This window comes from Nasonia vitripennis, chromosome 4, assembly GCF_009193385.2.
Source record: "Nasonia vitripennis strain AsymCx chromosome 4, Nvit_psr_1.1, whole genome shotgun sequence".
Classification (NCBI taxonomy): Eukaryota; Metazoa; Arthropoda; class Insecta; order Hymenoptera; family Pteromalidae; genus Nasonia; species Nasonia vitripennis.
The window spans coordinates 25,668,503-25,689,442 of NC_045760.1; the positions used below are offsets into that span (position 1 = coordinate 25,668,503).

At 43.2% G+C, this 20,940-nt stretch overlaps 3 protein-coding genes across 6 annotated transcripts; 2 read left to right on the forward strand and 1 right to left on the reverse strand.

Moving 5' to 3' along the window:
- Positions 1-4,656: 4,656 nt before the first annotated feature.
- Positions 4,657-7,400, forward strand: LOC100678243 (general odorant-binding protein 83a). Of its 2 annotated transcripts, none has more exons than XM_016987335.3 (6): positions 4,657-4,753; positions 6,267-6,472; positions 6,555-6,633; positions 6,715-6,803; positions 6,972-7,086; positions 7,195-7,400. In XM_016987335.3, the coding sequence occupies exons 2-6, from the start codon at positions 6,401-6,403 to the stop codon at positions 7,278-7,280; spliced, it is 441 nt and encodes a 146-aa protein (XP_016842824.1). In that variant the 5' UTR covers positions 4,657-4,753; positions 6,267-6,400; the 3' UTR covers positions 7,281-7,400. The 2 variants fall into 2 exon arrangements, with proteins under 2 accessions (XP_016842824.1, XP_032455089.1); XM_032599198.1 differs by having other exon boundaries at positions 4,693-4,753; positions 6,161-6,472.
- A 2,044-nt stretch (positions 7,401-9,444) lies between these two features.
- Positions 9,445-14,476, reverse strand: LOC100117393 (5'-3' exoribonuclease 2 homolog). The gene is made up of 17 exons (XM_031930520.2): positions 14,199-14,476; positions 13,979-14,106; positions 13,794-13,905; positions 13,547-13,720; positions 13,300-13,462; positions 12,759-13,219; positions 12,471-12,677; positions 12,249-12,401; positions 12,010-12,170; positions 11,776-11,944; positions 11,614-11,703; positions 11,375-11,531; positions 11,078-11,306; positions 10,790-11,002; positions 10,638-10,723; positions 10,305-10,540; positions 9,445-10,227 (listed from the first exon to the last, which is right to left on the reverse strand). The coding sequence occupies exons 1-17, from the start codon at positions 14,271-14,273 to the stop codon at positions 10,162-10,164; spliced, it is 2,880 nt and encodes a 959-aa protein (XP_031786380.1). The 5' UTR covers positions 14,274-14,476; the 3' UTR covers positions 9,445-10,161.
- A 136-nt stretch (positions 14,477-14,612) lies between these two features.
- LOC100117364 (DDB1- and CUL4-associated factor 5) lies at positions 14,613-20,200 on the forward strand. Of its 3 annotated transcripts, none has more exons than XM_031930521.2 (9): positions 14,613-14,815; positions 15,027-16,462; positions 16,542-16,722; positions 16,784-17,059; positions 17,141-17,367; positions 17,447-17,664; positions 17,751-18,015; positions 18,101-18,585; positions 18,662-20,200. In XM_031930521.2, exons 2-9 carry the CDS (start codon positions 16,105-16,107, stop codon positions 19,310-19,312), a joined length of 2,661 nt encoding a protein of 886 aa, XP_031786381.1. In that variant the 5' UTR covers positions 14,613-14,815; positions 15,027-16,104; the 3' UTR covers positions 19,313-20,200. The 3 variants fall into 3 exon arrangements, with proteins under 3 accessions (XP_031786381.1, XP_031786382.1, XP_031786383.1); XM_031930522.2 differs by lacking the exon at positions 14,613-14,815 and having other exon boundaries at positions 15,038-15,923; positions 16,013-16,462; positions 18,662-20,182; XM_031930523.2 differs by lacking the exon at positions 14,613-14,815 and having other exon boundaries at positions 15,140-16,462; positions 18,665-20,200.
- Positions 20,201-20,940: the final 740 nt, after the last annotated feature.

Genomic DNA, 20,940 nt, shown 5'->3' on the forward strand with positions numbered 1-20,940 from the left:
GCAAGACGACGGCGAAGAGGAGAGAGAAACAATACAAAGGATCTCGCGTCTTGTCGCGCTTACAATATACGTGTATAGCAGAATCGCGGGCCGTCAATGGAGCGGACTAATCGCATGCGGCCGACTCAATCGAGCCCGTAATTGAAGGCGATAAACAGCCGCTTCTCTCTCTCTCTCTCTCTCTCTCTCTCGCTCTGTATTATGTATCGAGGGCTTTTGCTCGTCGTCGATATATCTGCATCTCACTCTCTCCCTTACATATAACACAACGATGTCTGGCTCTCTCGCTCTCTGGTCGCAGCGACAGGCAACAATAACACCGCAGCTCCCCCTCGACGCGCACAGGATAAATCCAAGGGGAGCACGAGCGACCGGCAGCGGCAGCAGCAGCGGCAGCAGTTTACACGCCGGATCATCCCTCGTTATTGTTGCGTTTATGATAATAATAACTCGCTGCAGCGGTACCGCATGCGATGCTACTGCTGCAGGTAACCCCGATTCGATTCGCAGCTCTTTTCCGATGCTCCGCGCACAACTGCCTGTAACCAATAACGAAGCAAATATAATACATTACTGCAAAAGCTCAACGCACTTGAAAACAGCGACAGAGTAGGAATTCATTATTTCACGACGCTGGCCCGCGCTCGATCGGAGAAAAACCATCTAGTTTTTTTTATCGCTTTTCGAGTAGCGCGAATCCTCGAACGCGCGATTTCCCGTCGAATTATTTTTAATTGGAGCTCGCGCGCGTATAGTCGCTCTCGTACACGCGCAGAGTAGCTGGAAATTTCAAAATGGAATTGCAACAGAATCGCGGGAAAAAAAAGAGTCAGTCAGCGAAAATCAATACAAAAGTATAGAATAGGCTATTGCGGTATTAGCGCGCGCGCGTATCTGTATATGGACGAAGCTCGTTCGCGAAATCAATTCGGGATAGAGAGTAGCAGAGAGAGAACGGAAAAAATACGGGAAGCCGATGGATATGTATATATATTGCGAGAGAGCGCGGGCGAAACGTAATTTCAGTTGGAAACAGTTGGTTCGCTGCTGTACTCTCTCTCTCTCTCGGAAAGGGCGACCCACATCGAGCCACACAGCAGCAGCAGCAGCAGCGGCGGCAGCAGCAGCTCTCGAGTGTTTGTATTGCTGACGCGGCGCCCGATCCAATCCAATGCGCGGCAAACTCCCTCCCCCTCTGGTATACCTCTCTCTCTCTTTCTCTCTTTCACTCAGTCTACACACACACACACACATATAGATTGCCAGGAGCTCTTGTCTTTGCTTTGTCGAAATATACGAATTACACATCAGCGATGCAGCCTTTCTTCCCAATAGTCTCGCGAGGCATCTGAAAAATTCACAGATACTGTAAGCGCGGCAGCGACGCGAGCACATAAGTATATGTAAAAGAGGAAGAGTATATAGCTTCGAGGCTGAAGGACGTTTATTTAGCTCATACTTACGTATATACCTTTGACTGGCTCACGCGCGCGCGCGCGCGAGAGAGAGAGAGAGAGAGCTCGAATGTTTGCTTACACGGATGCCAAAGCATATGCAGTGAAGTGAGCGAGTGTTTGCGCAAGTCGAAAAGACGAGCTGCGCGGGATTCTTACATTTATAATAAGCGATATATTATAATACACTGCCTACGCGCGCTTCTCCTCTCCTCGGCTTCCCAAATATTTCCGCGTCTTTCTCTCTCCGTGTGTACCTTTGACATTCTTGAGTCTCGCGCGCGAGCTCTCGAGCTACCGTCGTCGTCGCGCACAGTAGGCATATGCATCGTGAATTAAATTCGACAGGCTTTTTTCTCCGCAGCGCTCTCCAGAGGCATAAGTATAACGCACTTGGTCTCTCGCGCTTGGTTTCATCCCAGGTTTGATTTTCCGCTGCAAAGCAGCAGGGGTGCAGTTCAGCAAAGCGTGCGATGCAGCTCAGCTTACGTCGTCTCGACGTCCTAGTTGCTATAGGCCGCTCTCGCGCGAGTTTCTCGCTCTCCTCCCTGAAATAATAATAATAATAATAATAATAATGAGAGCTTTCGCGCAAGCTCGCGGATTATATTTCGAATAAAATTGCCCGCTGCCAGCGCAATTTCCCCGCGAGCTCGCGCGCCCTTAATTAAGGTAAATTTCTTACACGCTGTGTGTGCGGTAATTTCACGCGATTATATAATTACAAGGATGGAAAAGCTCGATGCGTACAGTGTGTCCTGTATAAGCACTACGTTGCAGCGCGATTTCGAGTGCATTTAACGACGAGACGCGAGCGTGCGCTGCAGCGAACGGCCTGCGTTTAAACGCAGGCTGCAAACACAGGAACGCTTTTTGGATACATATACTCGCGCGGAGATTCGAATGAGATTGAGCCGTTGTATAGGTATATAGACAGAGCTGTCCGGCGGCTGACAAGGGGATTCCCCGAATTTCCCGAGAATCGTCGCGCAGCGCGGCGCAGGGCTCTCGAGAGCGACCAATAAATTTATCGAGCGAGGGTTGGCATGGAGACCTCCGCGCCAAGCTCTCTCTCTCTCTCTCTCTCTCTCTCTCGGACTGCGAGTCAAAGTGCGCGTCACAGCGCGCAGCAGAGCAAGAGTAATGAGGAGAGTGTATGTATATAGCCGTGTATAGTCCCTACGCTGCGCACGACGACGAGCCACTCGAGAAGAGAGAGAGAGAGAGAGAGAGAGAGAGAGAGAGAGAGAGAGAGGATCCTCCGCGCGCTAGCGGATAAAGATAGAGAAATTCCCCTCTTAGATACGCGCGTCCGCGACGATTATTATATAGGCGCACTATGAATTAAAAAAAAAATTGAAAACCTCCCGGCTGCGCAGTCTAGCGATGCAAGAGAGAGAGAGAGAGGAGGGAGAGAGAGAGCGCGGGAGGAGTATCGATCTGATGGCCCGATCCAATCAACGCTGCGGCGGCGACCTAGCCTTACTCGCGCAGCGTTTCCGCGGTGCGCGGGTAATTTGCCCTAATCGTCGATTCGTATACTCCACAAAGCCGTCCAGATTATATACGAGAATAAGAAGAAGAAGTATAGCAGAGGATATAAGGGGGTTTGTCATCGCGCATCGCGAGCGCATTGTGTGGCTGCTGTACTGCTGAATGCGGCGAGACGGAAAATATCCTAAACTAATCCTTCGCTCTCTCTCTCTCTCTCTCTCTCTCTCTCTCTCTCTCTCTCTCTCGCTGTGACTACGCATTGTTCGCGCAAAACAATGCTCCGCGGCGGCGATTCTTCGAGACAAAACACTCTGTATAGGTACATAATAGGTGTATAGAAAAGTGAGCAACTTTTCACTCGCTCTCTCTCGTTTGATTGCGCGTAATAGCAAAAGTGCGCGCGGCCGCCACGGAGAGAGGAGAGAGAGAGAGAGAGAGGAAAGGGAACGAGTGTGAGACGAGGAGGAGCGGAGTATGCTCGGCCGCTGTAGGACCCTCCTGCGCGCGCTCAAGAACCTCTCCTCGCTCCCCACCCACGCTTCTTCTTATTCGTACGTGTATACCTATATATACCCCACGGCTATCCTGCGCTGCATTTATCGCAAATAAATCAAAGTATATACCCATGTATATACTTTGATGATATGATTTGATTAGCCGAATCGCGCGTACACGAAAAAGAGAATGACTCTTTGACTTTGAGCTGCGACGATGTGCGTATGTACGAGGGAGCGAATAAGTGCTCGCGCGCGAGGAAGAGATGCAGATAGCAGAAGCTAGCATAAAGAGAGAAGAGCTAGCGCGCGGAAAGTGGAAGAGAGAGAGAGAGAGAGCCTGATGGTCCTTGTGTCAGAGCTGAGGATACCAGCAAGGAGTATCCTAGAGCCGCCGTCGAGGATGCTTCACGCTCTCTGAGCTCGGCTCTCTCTCTCGTCCCGTGCGGTGCTGCAACCCTTGTGTAGGTGCCTTATATTCCTTCGCTCGAGCTGCAGTCCTTGATGTATACACTCCAATCAGTCGATAGGTCTAATTGCTGAAAAATACATACACCGACTGCATTAGGTAATCCGATATACATAACTACAAGCAGAGTCAGTAACTCCGAATGTTTGCGGATCTTATTACTTACTCGTTTGTGTCCGTCGCTTCAGGTATCCACACGCACACGTGCAGGTATATATCGGTGCAAAGATCCATCGCATATAATAGAAGAAGACGACGAGGAGAAAAAAACGCACATAATGCTGCGCTACTGTGCGTAGGCCGCGTTCAAGCTCTGCTGCGCGAGTGCAAAGGAAGGAGCGAGAGCCGGAGATTGAAAATCCGATTCGACGGATGATCCAGAAAGCCTTGTATAGAGTACCTTCGCTCTCGCATATAGGTACCTAGCGCATGTGTATGGGGGCCCTTTTCGAGTGGTCGCCGCCGCCGCCGCCGCTGCGCTGACTGAAAGAAGCAAAGAGCCATTATCGCATTCTCCCACACTCGGGGCTGAAATGAGTCGTGAAACCGCAGCCCAGCGAACATCTATATAAAATAACATAACCGCGCATATATGCGCCATAGCCTAAAAAGCCGCGTCGCTTTCCCACAAGCCGAGCGAAGAGATCGAGAGAATGCTTACTTATACTTACTTGATTGCAGTCCATTTTTCTCGCTTGCCTGCGCGCAATACGTTGATCAAAACGCTGTGCTCGCGGAGTAGAGAGAGAGAGAGAAAAAAAACGAAAGTCAGCAGCAGAAGTAAAAGGAGTACAAAGGGAGGCTCTGCAGGGCTCGCGCGGAGAGAAGAAAAAGGGAAAAAAGTAAGTAGAAGAAGTGTCCTCTCTCCCTCACTCTTTCTTGTTTTCCTCAGGAGTCTCTCCCCGCGCGCGAGAGCGTCGAGTGCGCCGCGCAGCGCTCTCTTCTTCTTCTTCTTCTTTTCCTTTGCGCAGTAGTGCCTACCTACACAGCAGGAGACAGCGGCAGCTCTGCACTAATTACGCCGCGCCTCATTAGCGTCGGAAGCTTCAGCAGCGACGACACACACACGCGCGAGAGAGAGAGAGAGAGGACAAACCTAACCTTGCGAGCGGGGATGCTCTACCTACTCGACGGAGAGAGAGAGAGAAAGAGAAATCTCTCGAGAATCTAAAAATAGAGAGCCGCCGTGGCGCTACCTGTGCGAGCCTGCAAACAGACTCGTGATTTTCATTCGATTATGAGTTTATATACTTTCTTCCCATCGTCTCCGAAGACTCATCGTATGAGGTCAAAGGCGAGAAGAAATCCCTTTCAGCGTTACATTAGCTCGCCCGGAACGAGGAATACAGAAGAACCAATGGAGGGCCCCGAAAACTCTCAATAGACATTATACACACACGCGCAAGTACATGATATTACGTAGCGAACACAAAAAGACACAGGCTAAGTGCGCTAAAGGCATAGTCTAATGGATATGCGCATCAGAGAGCCATATATACTTATAACGCGGGGCGGTCTTTTAATGGAAGGTATGGTATGGAGCGTGTGAAAGCGCTTTCTCAGACTTTTCTCTCTCGTCAAAAGACGCCGAGGAAGCAGAAGCGCGGAAGACTCGCGCGCGGCGTGCAGTCTATGCGCTCACGTGCAATTTCATCGCTGATGCTAATGCCACTCCGCCCTCTCTCTCTCTCTCTCTCTCTCCCTCGTGCACAGCCTAATTGAGGAAAAGAAAGAGCTGCAGCCTTTCAAAGGACACGTCGACCTGCACTTTTCGCTCTCCGCGACGCGGCCTGTCACATTATACCCGCATTTTCCGTATATTATTCGCGAGAGGCCGCGTACACTATTTATGAGCTGCGCGAGGGTATATATCTGTATACGGAGCCCCCAACGCACACACGTCGCGAGCGTGTATATATATGTATACAGTCCGAAGGCCAGTAGCGCGCGAGCGAGCGAGCGATGCTGGCGGGGCCATCTCGAGTGTTTGCAGTCCACTCGAATAAGCCAGTGCCGAACGAGGAGCGTATGCGCGGGAGCCCAACGGAACTTTGCCTCTCCTCCTCCACCTCCACCTCCTCTCTCTATATATAGCTATATATGTATATATATATATATATGTATGTGTATGGTTGCTCGCGTCTGTATATATACCTGACGCGTTTTCGCTCCAAATATGTCACAATGAATGCGACTTTTATTCTTATTAACTTGGCTGCTTTTCTCTCTCTCTCTCTCTCTCTCTGCAGTGCGCGACGTATTGCGTAATATTTAATAACATTCGGCCGCGCTTACGTCGCGAAACGAGCCGCCGATGATTGCCGGCAATCTGGGAATTGATACTTGGCTATGCAGATGCTGGAGATTCGCAAATTACGGCTCTTTTAATTGAAACTTGTCAACAAAACTCAACTAGCCTTGCACAATGTTGCTCTGACTCGTCGCATATAAGACGCATTTCCGCGAGTTATTGGATGTAATCGGCCATCATGAAGAACCTTGCACTGCTTCTGCTGACTCTGTGCGTCGTCTCCTGCCTACTCATCAATGGAGCGCGAGCCGTGAGTATACACTTACTATATATATATATATATTGCACTTATTTATTTTTAATTTTTATACACTTTACTCGTATGCGCGCAGGGAGTATCCCGAGAGCAGATGGAAAAAATGGCCAACGGCTTTCGAAACACCTGCGTCGGAAAGACCGGAGCCGATATGTGTAGGCGTCAGCGAATTTTTTTAATTGCCAATTAATGTACTGTAACACACTTTGAAAAATTGCATTCCACGTTCGTTGCAGCGCTCGTCGAGGGAATAAGGGTCGGCAATTTCGTCGAAGATCCAACCTCCATGTGCTACACCAAGTGCATCATGGGCCTCATGAAAACGGTATGGTATATACATATATATATAGTTTGCGTATAACGAGGGCGTAAAGTTTCACTTAACGTCCTGTGCGCAAAATTTACCCTTAGACCCTAAAAAATAATCATATTGCACTCCTTTCCGCGCGTTGTTCGTGTCATTTCAACGCCGTGTGTATTATACCTGCTGCAGTTCACGAAGCAAGGCAACATCGACGTCGAGATGCTGGTCAAACAGATCAATGTCATGGCCTCGCCGGACATAGCCGGGAGCATGGTCACCAACGCGAGGAAATGTCACGCCGAAAGTAAGTAACGCAATAGCATTCCTGAAATTCTATCCAATACAAAGCTATTAACTGCGATGCGCTCGCTTTCTGACACGCGTTATACATTGCACACACGTCTCATTTCAGCGTCAGCCAGTGATCCCTGCGAACTCGCCTGGCTCTTCACCAAGTGCATCTACGCTGCTGATCCAGCGGTCTACTTCTTCCCGTGAACAACGTATTGTATATAGAACTATAAGGAAAATTTCGATGTTTTTTTTTTTATTATCACGAAAAATGTATAAGTAATAAAAAATCGCCGCGGCGTTCTTGTCGCGCGAAGTAGCTCATTATTTGTATACCACATAGTAGCCTCCGTAAAACACACGTGATTTAAGTGCATACTCGTGTCGCGTGTAATAGCAAACAGCGCTACTCTCCGCATCATGCAGCTTTGCGTTTGAACATCAGGAATATAAAAATATCGACAGCGCAGCGGCACTGCAGCATAAAGAAAATTTGCTGCTGCTGCGAAGGTTTAATTTGTCTAACGAGACTCGAAGCTCTCGCGGAGATATCGGCCGGAGTTTGCTCAGTTGGCTACGCGTTTGATTGCCTTCCTGTCATGCCAGTCAGTCGAGCGGACGTCTCTCTCTCTCTCTCTCTTTCTCTCTCGGCTATGCGTCGCGCTCGATCAAAGGCGCGGAAACTTTCGGACTTATGGACGTGTGCGCGTCTGTGTGTACTTACGCGACTCTCGTCTGCCGGAAATATAAGACAGTAGTCGCTTATATAGGCATGTATGTATGTAGACACACGCGGCGAGAAGAGAAAAAAAAAATGATGAATCGTCCCGGGTAATTTCCGAGTATTTCTCTCCAACTGCGGCTGGCATTTACGGCCGCGCGGTAATATAAATCATCGACACCGCGGCTGACCCCTTACTCTGTTTTTACACACTCCCTCCCATTACATCACGCTATCTCTGCGATGCTGATTTTGCCTGCACTTCTCGCTTGTTATATAATTGGCCGCGCATCGATCTCCATACGTCCATACACACACGCGTACGATGCACGTCTTGGCGATGATTAACCGGCGCAGGAAAAAGAGCGAAAAAGCCCAGTAGCAGCGTCGCCGAGGAGATTAACATGATAAAAAATTCACCGGCGAGATCACCTACCCCCGCGCCCCTATGGCCACTCGAATTAATGCTGACACTCGTGACTTGATTTTCCCGCCAGCGCGGGTTCCTTCGATTTTGCTCCTCGCGTCCTTCGTTATACACTCGCCCTGGTGCAGCATTTTTAAAAAACGCTGATGATATTTAGCGTAATATTATAATGAAATTTAACATTGACTGAGCAACGCTCGCGCGAGAGTATGTGTAGGTGTATACGTGGAAGTGAAGAAAAAAACGAGGGGAGCTGCACGGAAGCTTGCATCAGCGAAGGGAAGGAACATCCGCTAATTGGATAATTACGGAGTGCACTGCGTTTGTTTTATAATTGGGCGAAAAGAACGACTGCCGAACGAACGCTCTGGATATATATACATGTATACGTAGGTAGAGACGTCGCTCGTTTCCTCTCTCTCTCTCTCTCTCTCTCTCTCTCTCTCTCTTTCGCGACAACGTGCCAAACAACAAAACGACCAGAGTCACGCGCTACGTGACAAACTACCCCCGCGGCTAATCTCGAGATCTCTGCAGTTCGCTCTGTCCCCGTAACTTTTTCATACATCTACAACGGCGGCGCGGCCCTTCATTTTACTCGACTATATCTCTCTATTTCAACTTTCGAGTGCCTGCCGCGATACTTTTTGATAAAAAAAGAGAGAGAGAGACAGACTTGCGGCTTATTGCGCGCGTGCACGGCAAGAGGTCACGTATCGGTAATTCAGGGCTCGGCATGTGCCTCGAGAACCCTTTAGAGCCAGTATAGTATACGTATACGCCCCCTCCACCTTTCTCGCATTCTTTGCGCGTTCCGCGCGTGTTTGCGTTGCCGCGAGAGAGAGAGAGAGAGAGAGAGAGAGTCGAAGATCGGAAACGAGAATTGCGACTTGGAATCTGCGAGACTCGTCATGTGTATACAGGAAAACACAATCGTGTGGGGTGATTATTACTGTAGAGACGAGGGACGAAACAATGAGCGCACGCACGCACCGCACGCGCTCCCCGAGTGTATGCGTGACTATCGTGGCCGCCCATCGATAAAAATGTCAAAAGCCGACACGCGCGCGGCTCTCTTCTCGCTCGCTTTCTTCATCCTTCGTTATCCTCCTCGTTCTGTGCCGGCGCTGCAGGCTCTGTTGAATACAATGTACACCGCATACACACAACAAGGAGAGAGACACAGGTTTTTTTGTTCGAATCAAGCGTGCACACACCACAACTTTCCGTTTTTCTCGACGAGACAACATTCTCGTTTTATTCTGACTTCTATACACCGTATTATAGAATACAGTAGGTCAATTTTTAATCGTATATGCTTACAGTTGAATTTGTACCGAAAAGCGCTTGCTCGCGCGAACCGAAAGTTAACAAAGAACCGAGATATAGTATGTGTGTGAAAAGTAAAACTCGACGGGTTTGAGAGATTGAGAGAGAGAGAGGATGAAAAATCGGCTTAATGGAAATCGATACAGGCGGCTAGTTTCATTCGTTTAAGAAATACTTTGGCCATCATCGGCTTATACTGCGCGTGTGGATGCTATATGCCATACCAAAATCCTACCTCAAACGCTCAAACTCGACCTATCGCGCGATGACGTTATACATTTTTTTACTGGTCGTACAAATATATTTCATTGACTATACAACTACATCTTTTGTTTGTATACAGTTAATATAACGCACTCGTCATAATGTATAATTAGATATAAGATCTCTGTTAAATAATATTACACAATTCTTTCCCTCGTTACTTTTCGTTTTAAAGATTTCATATAGTTGCGTAAAAAAATTATAATTAACAACGATTGATAGATTATTTTACAAGCAGCGTTGTGTTGCATTATTTTCAATGCATGTCGAAATCATTCGTTGAAAACCATGTACAATAAGTGTTGGCTGTGCGATGCTTCGATTCTTCAAAATGATCGACGATTCGATTATCGGCCGCTCCAGAAACCACCGCCTCTACCGCCGCGTCTGTTATTTCCGTATGGTCTGTTTGACTGGAATAAAAAACATAAACTTTGCAAATCCAACTCGACTGATCGTCAAAATGAAAAAAGCTCTGGGCAATGCTTACTTGTTGATTATATTTCGAGCCTTGCTCGTTTTGGGCGTTCTGATATGGACGAATCACGCGCGGCGGTTGTTGTCCATAGCCACCCTGTTGATAACTCTGATAAGACTGCTGTCCCTGGTAATGATTCGACTGATATCCACTTGCCCACGGACCACCTCGGGACTGACCCGATTGATTGCCCGAATGGCTTCTCGAATCCTTCTGACGATCCGACGAATATCCGCTGTTGTAGCCGCCTGTGGTGAATCACCATAAAGTATGTTAGTAACTTGGTAAATCGATAATCACGGAGATTTGAACAAATTCATAACAATAGTGGTGAGTAAATTTTACCTCTAGAAGACTGCTGCAAAGAAGCAGGCGGTGGGACGTGGCCATAAATTCCTTGTTGGCGATTGTTTTGATTGTTCATGTGATGCCTGTAATGAAGTTGCCTTAGTATGCCGATCCTTTTTACAAAAATATTTCCATTCAAATGTACCTACCCCAACATCCTGTGGCCTGCATCACCAAGTGATCCAACTTTATTTGAAGGAGCGAAACTGGTTTGTGGCCGCCACTGATTGTTGCCCCCACCTCCGCGATTCATTTGTTCAAAGTCTTGTGGCTTCAGAACTCGAGGTGGCTCCTCGGCTCCCTTAAGTCGTTTCGCGGGGAATATAAAATCGGAACCGTACTTGGGATCTCGGAATCTCACACTGAAAATCGTAAACTGACATTATTATCGTAGTCTCGAAATAAACCATGAAACAACTTCAAATGCGTATACACACCAAATTATTCTATTGTTTCTAACAGGCAGTGTATTTATTGGCGAAGGCAGCGTTGCGCCTTCTCCGACGCAATCTTCGGCCAACAAGACTGTTCCACGCATACCATCTATACAAATTTCTACTTCTTGGTCATAGCCTATTTTGTTTTCGTACAAGCCTTTCAAAAATGTAAAACCACTGTTGTCAGGTCCCACGTAAAGTCTATCGTCTCCGCGAACGTTTCTTTTCTCTACAATAAAAAATTATTAAATATTCGCTCTTAAAACCTTAAAACGTAAAGACAGCGTTTCCACTTACTCTCTGCCACGGTTAATTGGCCGTAATAAGGCTCCAATGCCTTAAACAAACGTTCTTCGTCGACGAAGGGAAGGAGGGCTACACCTTGCCAAGCAAATTTCTTTCCGTTAAGATCGATTTTAAAGTCTTCCGGATAAAAGTCGATGATTGGTGATGTCTGCAACGAGAAAGAAATTGTGATTAGACATTGCTACAAACGCGCAGTAAAGAAATTATCTGCCAATTAATTTGTTTCTTACAGAATCTTTCATTAATGTTGCCCAAGGAGCTGGAACGTGCTTACAACTAGCAGCTGGAAATACACCCATGAGTTGTTCTAGTGGTCGAAACTGAAAATAATAATATAAATCAGTTAGAACTTTCGGGAAAAATTGCGTTTATAGAGAAAAAGATATTCTTACTGGAATAGTTCCTCTTTCAAACTCAGTTGAAAGGCCACCTATATTGATAAAATCACTAGCGAACGGAGCGTAGTGGTACGGAAAGTACCACTTCCATGAAGCACAGCCTTGATAATAATAACGTAAAACCCAACACAATCCTCGAACATATTGAAGTGCTACGTTATTCCTGCAGTTCAGACAAATTTATGAATTTCATTGCAATACAAAAAAATTGAGAAGATTTTTACTAACCTAAATGCTAAATTATCCGGCAGCACATCAAACTTAGATTCGTAATACCGATCTTTGAAACCGTCTTCCCACAATCTTACTTCATCATGTGCTTGTTCGTCTTCTTCCTTTTCAACTTCTTCGTGCTTACGTTTCTGACCTCTACTTCCTGAACTTTCGCCCTAAAATGCAAAAATGTCTAAATATTTCGTTCTATTTTCTAGTAGGCATGTAATTTGTGGTGATATTTGGTTTATTACCTCGGGTACTATCATCTTCTCTAAAGCAAGGCTAGCATTAGTGCCTTGCAATGCTCTTTCAACAGCACTTGTATTATAATTTCTTCCTTGCACCCGCATTTGGTAGGCCTCATATCGCGCATTTTGTACTGGCTTTACTTCTTTGCCCAGAGGCTATTAAACATTACAAATCATTAACGATTATGAACGCAAAATTATTGTTGTAAAAATATTAATACTCACATTAGGCGCAAATTGGCCCACGGGAGTCCAGCTTGGTTTATAATTACTTATAGCTTCATTTCGTCTTCTCTTATTCTTTTCACGTGCTTTAAATGCCAATTCATTTTGCTGACGTTTTTTAAAAATTTCGTCTTCTACATTACCGAGATCATTTAAAATTAATTGTACCCGATCTAAATTTACATCTCCACTATTAGTTAAAAAACCCTGTAACAGATCAAAATCAAACCATAAGTTCATGATAAAATAAAAATGTATTTATATGTAGGAACATTAGTCACGACTTACTCCAGTTTTATAAACAGTCTTTTTGTACAAAGTTACAAGCCTATCAATTGCATTTTCCCTGATTTCTAAAGATGGTAAATGAGGTAAAAAGTCGTTACCAACAAAGAAACACATGAATACCCAATCGTCAATAGCTCTTTCAAAGTCATATTTAAAAGGTAAATTGGGCATCTGTAATTCCCGTTCCAAATATTCTCGAAGAACATTCAAGCGAACAAAAATGAACTGACACTCTGAACCAAAGATTTTCTCTTCTTCTTTTTTATTTGGTTCAGCACCAAGACAATCTTGCATGTCGTGACCTAACTGACCACAGATATCACAAGGCCTTGGCTTATTTGGTTTAAATTCTTCTCGAATAATGGTGAAGTTTGGTTCATGCGTAGCTAACCCTAACATGATTAAATCCGCATCAGCTCCACACAGGACATGCTGTGTATTCGGATCGTGATCTGGTTGAGCTGAAAAACATAAAAATTCAAGAATGTTTGAATGACAGTTAGGCATTCATTTCGAAACTGCTGGAATTAATATCACAAACCTCTTTGTTTTCTGATATAGTCCATAATTTTGTGTTCACCCTCTCCAGGAACATTAGCGTCACTGAGTATAACTTTAATATTTTTCCAACCCGGGTCGTTATTTAGTCTATCGTGTATATAGTAATGTAAACACGCCGACAGTCTTGCCATAAATGGTGTACCCTTGAAAATAAAAGAACAAAGTTAAATAAGAAACGTTTAAATCCCTACATATTGTACTTTTATGATTATTGAATTTATAATTACAGGAGTGATGCAGTTACTATCAAAGTGGTCCTCTTTTGGTTTTTCTGGTGGTAAAAATGCTCCTTTCAATGCCAACTCTGATCGAATTCTAGCCATCTCTGTCAACTTTTCGCTCGTTTCTTTCGATGCTCTGAACCGCCGAGATCTTTGCTGATTCATTTTGGCTCTGGGTGCCTATTCAAATAAATGATCAAGATAAATAGGATATTAAGAAAATCGGATGAATTTTCAACGCATCTATACTTACAACACCATCAATAGCCATATATAACAACTTTCTTGGTCTAACAATACGAAACAGTCTGTCAATACACTCGAATATGGCTTCCATCATTTCATCTTCATCTTTTGGAGCAGGTCTGAAAATATGAGAATCAAGTTACAATGTCTGCATGAAAAAATCATAATAACAATGATCCAATGATAACTCACTTGTCCTCAGGATGTGTACAAGGATGTATTATGCCGTTCATATCCAAATACAAGTTATCAAATTCGACCCCATTTGGATTAGGTTCTAAAGTGTCGACTGGGATCGTTGTACCATCGACGCTAGTCGGCTGAAAGTCGCGAAGCGTTGATGATTATGAAAATTTGCAAAAAGTAACAAGAGTAAGATGATAGTAAAGAGTTGAAGCATTTGTAGACAAACCTTGTTTTCTATACATTCGATAATGACCGAAGGGTATTTTCGGCTCAACCACCGGAAGAATGCTGGTACTCCCATGGTTGGATGCTTTTATTGTTCAATAAATTATTGAACAATATTTGTCGTAAGGTAAAAAGTTTATTCCTCCGGGGTACACATAAACGATTAATAAAACGTGAATTAACCTCGAAATCGTTGAGTACGCTGCTCAGAGCGTACAATGTCCACGGTCCAGTAGTAGAGATCGCGAGTATTTTTCCATAAAACGCATGCGCGACAATTGGCGTCTACCAAAACTAATAATATATAGATATATATCTCGGCCGCTGGTAAAATATATGAATACCGGCGGGTTACCTTATATATATATATATATACTGTGTTAGCTACGTTACCGACAGTGCGTTAACGCGGGATTTTTAAATAGCCGAAAGAAGATCAAAATTATAATGGTGCTTATTTGCAGGTTAGGAAAATGCTTAAAATGATCTTGTGTATCTATACTTTTACTATCAGGGATACTTATTAATAGTATAAAGAAGCCGAAATGCAGAAAACTCAAATCGGCACTCTGTGATGCTGACAGATAATTTTCGACCTATCGAGACGGTAATATTATGGTATGTGGTGATCCCTCCGCTTTTTTATGTCTGTAATACTTTCTACAGCTCGGTATAAAAAATTACACGTGACTATCGATCGTATTGGATCGCGCAGAGTGTTTTTGTTTCTAAAACGGAAAAAACTCCGAAACTCGGTAGCGGCCATAGCCGATTAGCCGGAGGGAGAGAGAAAGGATGAAAATACTTATTATATGTCCTACTACCATAGGTGCGCTAGTGCAGTATACCAACAGTTAAAGCCCCAGCACAACCTGACGTTTGTCATAACAACAGGCAACAGAGGGAGAGCTGTCTGCAGGGGCAGGGAGAGTCTCTGAATCAGTGTAGCTGACGTCTTCTTATGCTCGAAACAATAAAAAAATGCCCAGCTTCCAACACTCAGCGTAAGTAAACAGAAAGTCACCTTCAACTCCAACTCATCAAGGCAATATAAATCTTGAATTCTCAAGATGCGATGAGCCAGAAGTAGTTATAGAAAAAAGGAAGCCCAAGAGAGACATTCGAGAGTGAAGGCGATATATATACACACACATATATATATATAGAGCGAGAGAGACCCAACTGCAGCACTGCACAAGTATCGAAGCCAGAGTAGAAAGAGCTGGCTCTGCAACACGTGTGCACATGCAGTCTACGAGTTACAAGAGGAAGCGCGACCGAGCGCGACAAGTAGTTCGTACGGAAAAAATTTCGGAGTCGTCTGGAGAAATCGCATCGATTTAGCATCGGGACTCGAACATAAGGGAAGCAGCATCATCCAGCAGGAGTTTGCGACTGACGTCTATACGAAATCTCTCTCTCTCTCTCTCTCTCGGCATTCCAATCAGCTGATCGTCTGCACCTAGAGGACTGCGTCAGCGGAGCCCTGCGCTCGCGCCAGGCCGACGCCTACAACAATAAGAGTAAAGAAAAACAAAGTTCTAGCGCTTAGGGGGGGAAGAGAGAGAGAGAGAAAGAGGGTGTCGTAATAATATACCAATGCGCAGCAAAGATAGGACGCACACTCAGCTACACTACATTTAACTGCAGTGTAAGCGGAAAAATAGAAGAAGACAGCGCAATCAGGTGTAGATATAGGACTGTCGAGATCTTCTCCGATGACCAAGTAAAGCCGAGAGATTTTTTCTATATGTGCGCGTGTGCGTTGAAAAGGGTATTAATATTAGGGAACTCGGAATTTCGTCTTACTCATAGCCGACAGTTTGGCCCGTCATCACGTAGTTCTACATTGTACACACGGACAAAAGAAGAAGGAGAGGGAGAGAGCCACTTTGGCGGAGCATTAAATGGGAGATAGAAGCAGTAAAAAAGAGGCGACGACGATTCCGACGGTAGATCGCTGGCGAACTTGCCATCGTTGCGGCAGGAAGAAGAGGAAGTCTAGCCTGAATCAGGTTCATCCCGAAGACAAGAGCAAAGCTCTCGCCCCTGGAATCATGTCCAAGTCCAGTGCTTTTTCAAATCCCTGCAATCCGATCTCCTATATGATAGCTAGGCAGATCGATGATAAGGTTGATTATTGCAAAGCTCTTCTGGACTCTAGACTGTCCAATGCTCAGAATCTTTTTAGAAAGGACCTCTACTCTCATTATGGATGCGTCAATGCCATTGAGTTCTCAAAAGAGGGCGATCTCCTCATTTCTGGTAATTTGTTTCTCTTTTCGATGAGATTTGTAAAACTTAACATTGCTCATCAATCTTTGATATTTTTTCTCTTTGACAGGTGGAGATGACAAGAGGGTTTTGCTGTGGGATGTCGAAAGATCCATTCAGGAACACGGAAAGCCTATTATGATGAAAGCTCATCATTTGAGCAATATATTTTGCCTTGGCTACAACAGTAGCAAATCAAAAATATTTTCTGCAGGAAATGATGATCAAGTCATTGTTCATGATTTGAAAACGTAAGTTAAATCACTTATGTATACTTTGTTTTCAGAACCCTTATCTCATTTGTACTTTCAGGACTGACGTTCTAAACTTCTTTCGCCATGAAAAGCCTGTTTATGGTTTATCAGTGCATCCACATAACGACAACGTATTTTCAAGCGCCTGTGATGATGGACGTGTATTGATTTATGATATCAGAGGTTCCGCCAACTCACCAGAATCCTTCTTTTGTCTGGCGCAACATAAAAATCCTTTTCATTCCGTGATGTTCAACCCAATCAATCCAGTTATGTTGGCCACTGCTAATGCAAAAGAAGGAGTTAGTATGTGGGATGTGCGAAAACCGTTAAAGTAATTAATATTTCAAGATTTTTTAAAAATTCATCAGTTTTCTCATTATATTTTATTGTTATAATTGTACTCAATTTTCAGACCAGTTTTACGCTATGGATCTGAAGGACCAGCGCAAAGTTGTATGAATGTCAGGTTCAATGAAGCAGGTACAACATTACTTGCCATTCGAAAGCGTTTACCTCCTGTTCTGTATGCTGTGAACTCTGCAACACATTTATGTCAGTTTGATCATCCTGGATACTACAATAGCTGCACAATGAAGTCGTGCTGTTTTGCTGGAAGCAATGATGAATACATACTATCAGGCAAGTAATCGAATTGAAAAAAGTAAACAATGTGCAACAAAATGTTTGTCAATCATATAATACAAATTTCTTATTTTAGGCTCTGATGATTTCAACTTGTACATGTGGAAAATTCCAGATGATGATTCTGTTAAATGGGTCGACTCTGCACACATAATTTTGCGCGGTCATAGATCCATTGTTAATCAAGTTCGTTACAATAGTGCCAGTTGCATTATCGCCTCTTCAGGTGTTGAAAAAATAATAAAATTATGGTCGCCATTTCCGCTTGGTGATAAATGTTTAGGAGGATTAAAGGTAAGGCTATCAAAGATAAGTTTTTGTTTCACGCGACATGCACTTTATTTTATTATTTTACGTTCGTGAACTTTTAAATTTTCCAGAGAGATGACGATAAAGAGGAAAAACAGCGCAGGGTATATACACACGATGAATACATTGGTTTAGTTTTAAGAAGTGCTCAATTTATGACACACGACTATAGCCATCAATCGACTGACGAAGACCAAAGAATGATGGCATTTTTCGATTCTCTTGTACAAAGAGAAATCGAAAGTTGGAGCTTAGAGGACATGCCTACTCCACAAAGTCCAAGTGATTCTGAAAATAATAATGCTTCGGATCATAATAATCAATCGGATCCTGAAGGTAGCTTTTTCGGTTTCAAAACTATCATAAAAATGTTAAAAAAATCACATTTCACAAATAATGGAAATGGTTGTTTTTTCCTCAGACTCAAATGCGTCAGATGATCAGTTGATGCTTCGCTGCTTCCTTGGCTCTACTCTTAACACAAATGGCACGTCCAACGCTTCAGAACGTCCGCTCGAATCACCAAATCATATAACTCGTCTTATCGCCAATTGTCGTGACAAACTTATGCGCCTTGCTGCTCTTGAAGCCGGTACTCAAATAACAAACGGTAATACGGTCACAAAAAAAGAAAATACATCGACGGCAGCAGCAGCCACGACTTCGGCAAACCTAGTTGAGGGACATGCGTCAGCTAGTGAACCAGAAAGTAAAACTTCAACCCGCAAAAAAAACAAGACCATAAAAATCACACTGCGACCTACTCAAGGCGTGAAGAGGAAACATAGCTTACGCCTCTCGGCGAGAAAGAACAGGACGCGCAGGAAACTGAATAACGCGAAGGACAACAGCGATTCGGAGTTCGAAGAACCACCGACATCAAACAGCAAGAATAAAAATTCTTATGTAATAATGGTTATATTTAACATACCGTTTTACAACTGCATTAAGGTTTAATCAATGTTTTTTCGTTTTATTGCAGCAGCCACTGGATGCAACACAACCGAGCACAAGCAGCGGTGTCGTATCTTCGCGACGTTCACGCTACACGTCTACTGTTGAAACTCGACAGCGTCAGTCGCGCTCTAGCAGCAGTAGTAGTTGCGAAGATAAAGCCGTTAAAGTTCAGAGCCGTACAGCGGGAAAGCGAGGTCGGTATGCGAAAACTGACTCTGATAGTTCGACCACCAAGGAAACACCGAAGCGCAAGATCACCCGTAATAAGAGTAAAGCGACAGCGACGTCTTCGGCCAAACAAACGCGTCGCGATACTCGCGTTAAGAGCAAAAGACAAAAAGTCAGCAATGAATCCGAAACTAGTACGATTCTTGGTAAACGAGAGCTAACTCACGCACAGAATGGGGCAGCAGAGAAAGAACTTGAGACTCCGACGAAAAATTCAAAACACATGGCTTCTATCACGTCTGACAGTGGTATTACTTCGGGCGTCTCAACGAGCGAAAAAAATAATGTTTCCACAACAGAGAAATTATCCCAGCGAGAAAGTTCCGAGCGCGAGTTAGAAAGAAAGTGTCGCGAGACGATCGAGAAGAAAATTGACAGAGTAAGACGTAGTTACAGGAAACGTATTGTGGCGCACACACCGAGCTCCAGCGATTCTTCCGATGATTGAATTTTAAAGGAGCAGAAGAGAAACAACCTAAGAAATCCTTTTGCGTGTACATAATGAATCTGTGATTCCTGAGCTGTATACATATATTTTTATATAACACAAAATATGAGTTGAGCGTCGAACTATTTGTACTACTCAGTGCCCATTCGTAATTTAATCTTAACTTTAATTTCATTTGGAAGAGTGATACGCTGAAATTTTTAAAAAAGAGGCTAGAACAATTTATCCGCTATAAACCGATTAAATCTCTTTTGTTATTGTTTTGTCAGGATAACCTAGTTAGATGCCTGGTATGGAAATGTTCACCATCAGTTGGGCAAGTAGTGAGAAATTTTAAAATTTAAAACGTCACGCTGCGTTTGTTTAATTCTTATTGGCAAAGAAACAACTAACTATAAAAATAAAAGAAAATCTTTTAGAGATTTTGTGTGAGGAATACAGAAATGAAATTCGGAACAAAAATATTACGAAACGAAAACGTTTGGAATTTTAGTGTACTCTTCCCTTAAAAAACTTAACATACATAGTTTAAGTTTGTGTTTAATCATCTATAACATTATTTGCCACAGAATTTGTTAAATTTGTTTATACGATCTCTTTCATACAAACATTTAATTTTTAATTTTAATTTTTGGCCTTTAATATTATAATGTAATAAGTGATTGCGACTTCAAACCTTTGATGATGATAATGATGAGAAAGACAGTTGGAGAAAAAATTCAGTATGGAGTGCAAATGGCTCCAGTGTAGATATATATGTGTATTTATACATGGACGATGCAATTAGATATCAATTTAATTTAGCTATAATAAAGTAGTTTGTATTGTTAATAAATTAATGTGTGATGGGAAAATATAAAGTACAATAAATATTGTTCTTATATGTTATTTTGTGAAAATACAATAATTAATTGAGTAAGAAAATACTTTACAGCATAAGATTGATGTATCGATTAAATTAGAGGCATTACGTTTGATTTTACCATTTATACATCCAATAGAATGAAAATCTACAAAAATATACAAGCACATAACGTAAAGCGAGAATCATATCTCTTCTGTATCCCTGTTCTATAGTAGAAACATTTTTTTTTTTAATACATTTTTATCTCTGATACCAACTTTGTGGCGGAAGCACTTTTCATACTTAAAACTTGAATAGATGTGCGATACTTCAAGATGTTCCATTAGCTTCGCGGGGAGTGACGATTTTTTTCAAAGTTATAACAGCGCATTATGCGGATATAGAAAATCTTTGACAACATAAAATTGCGATAATTATAAGTTTTGACTTCATAAACGTAAGTCTGTATCTTTCAGATTAGCTAATTTTACCTTTAAAATTATGAAATCATTAAAAATAATGTTCAAGCTTTTGTAACTTTTAAATGTTTTTCTAAATGATTATTCGTGTACGTTAATCAATGTAGTAAATCAGTTAAAGGAATGTTAAGTATGTATGTTCAGCAGGTAAGGTTGAATCAGTTGATCAGCAGTTGTCAAAAAATAAGATAAAATTACGAAAAAATTAAAATTAAGAATAATTTTTTTTTAATTATTATTTTAATGCACACTTGCCGCTCCGTCGTCTTAAATTCCATTGAGGTAACACCCGAATTATTGTTAAT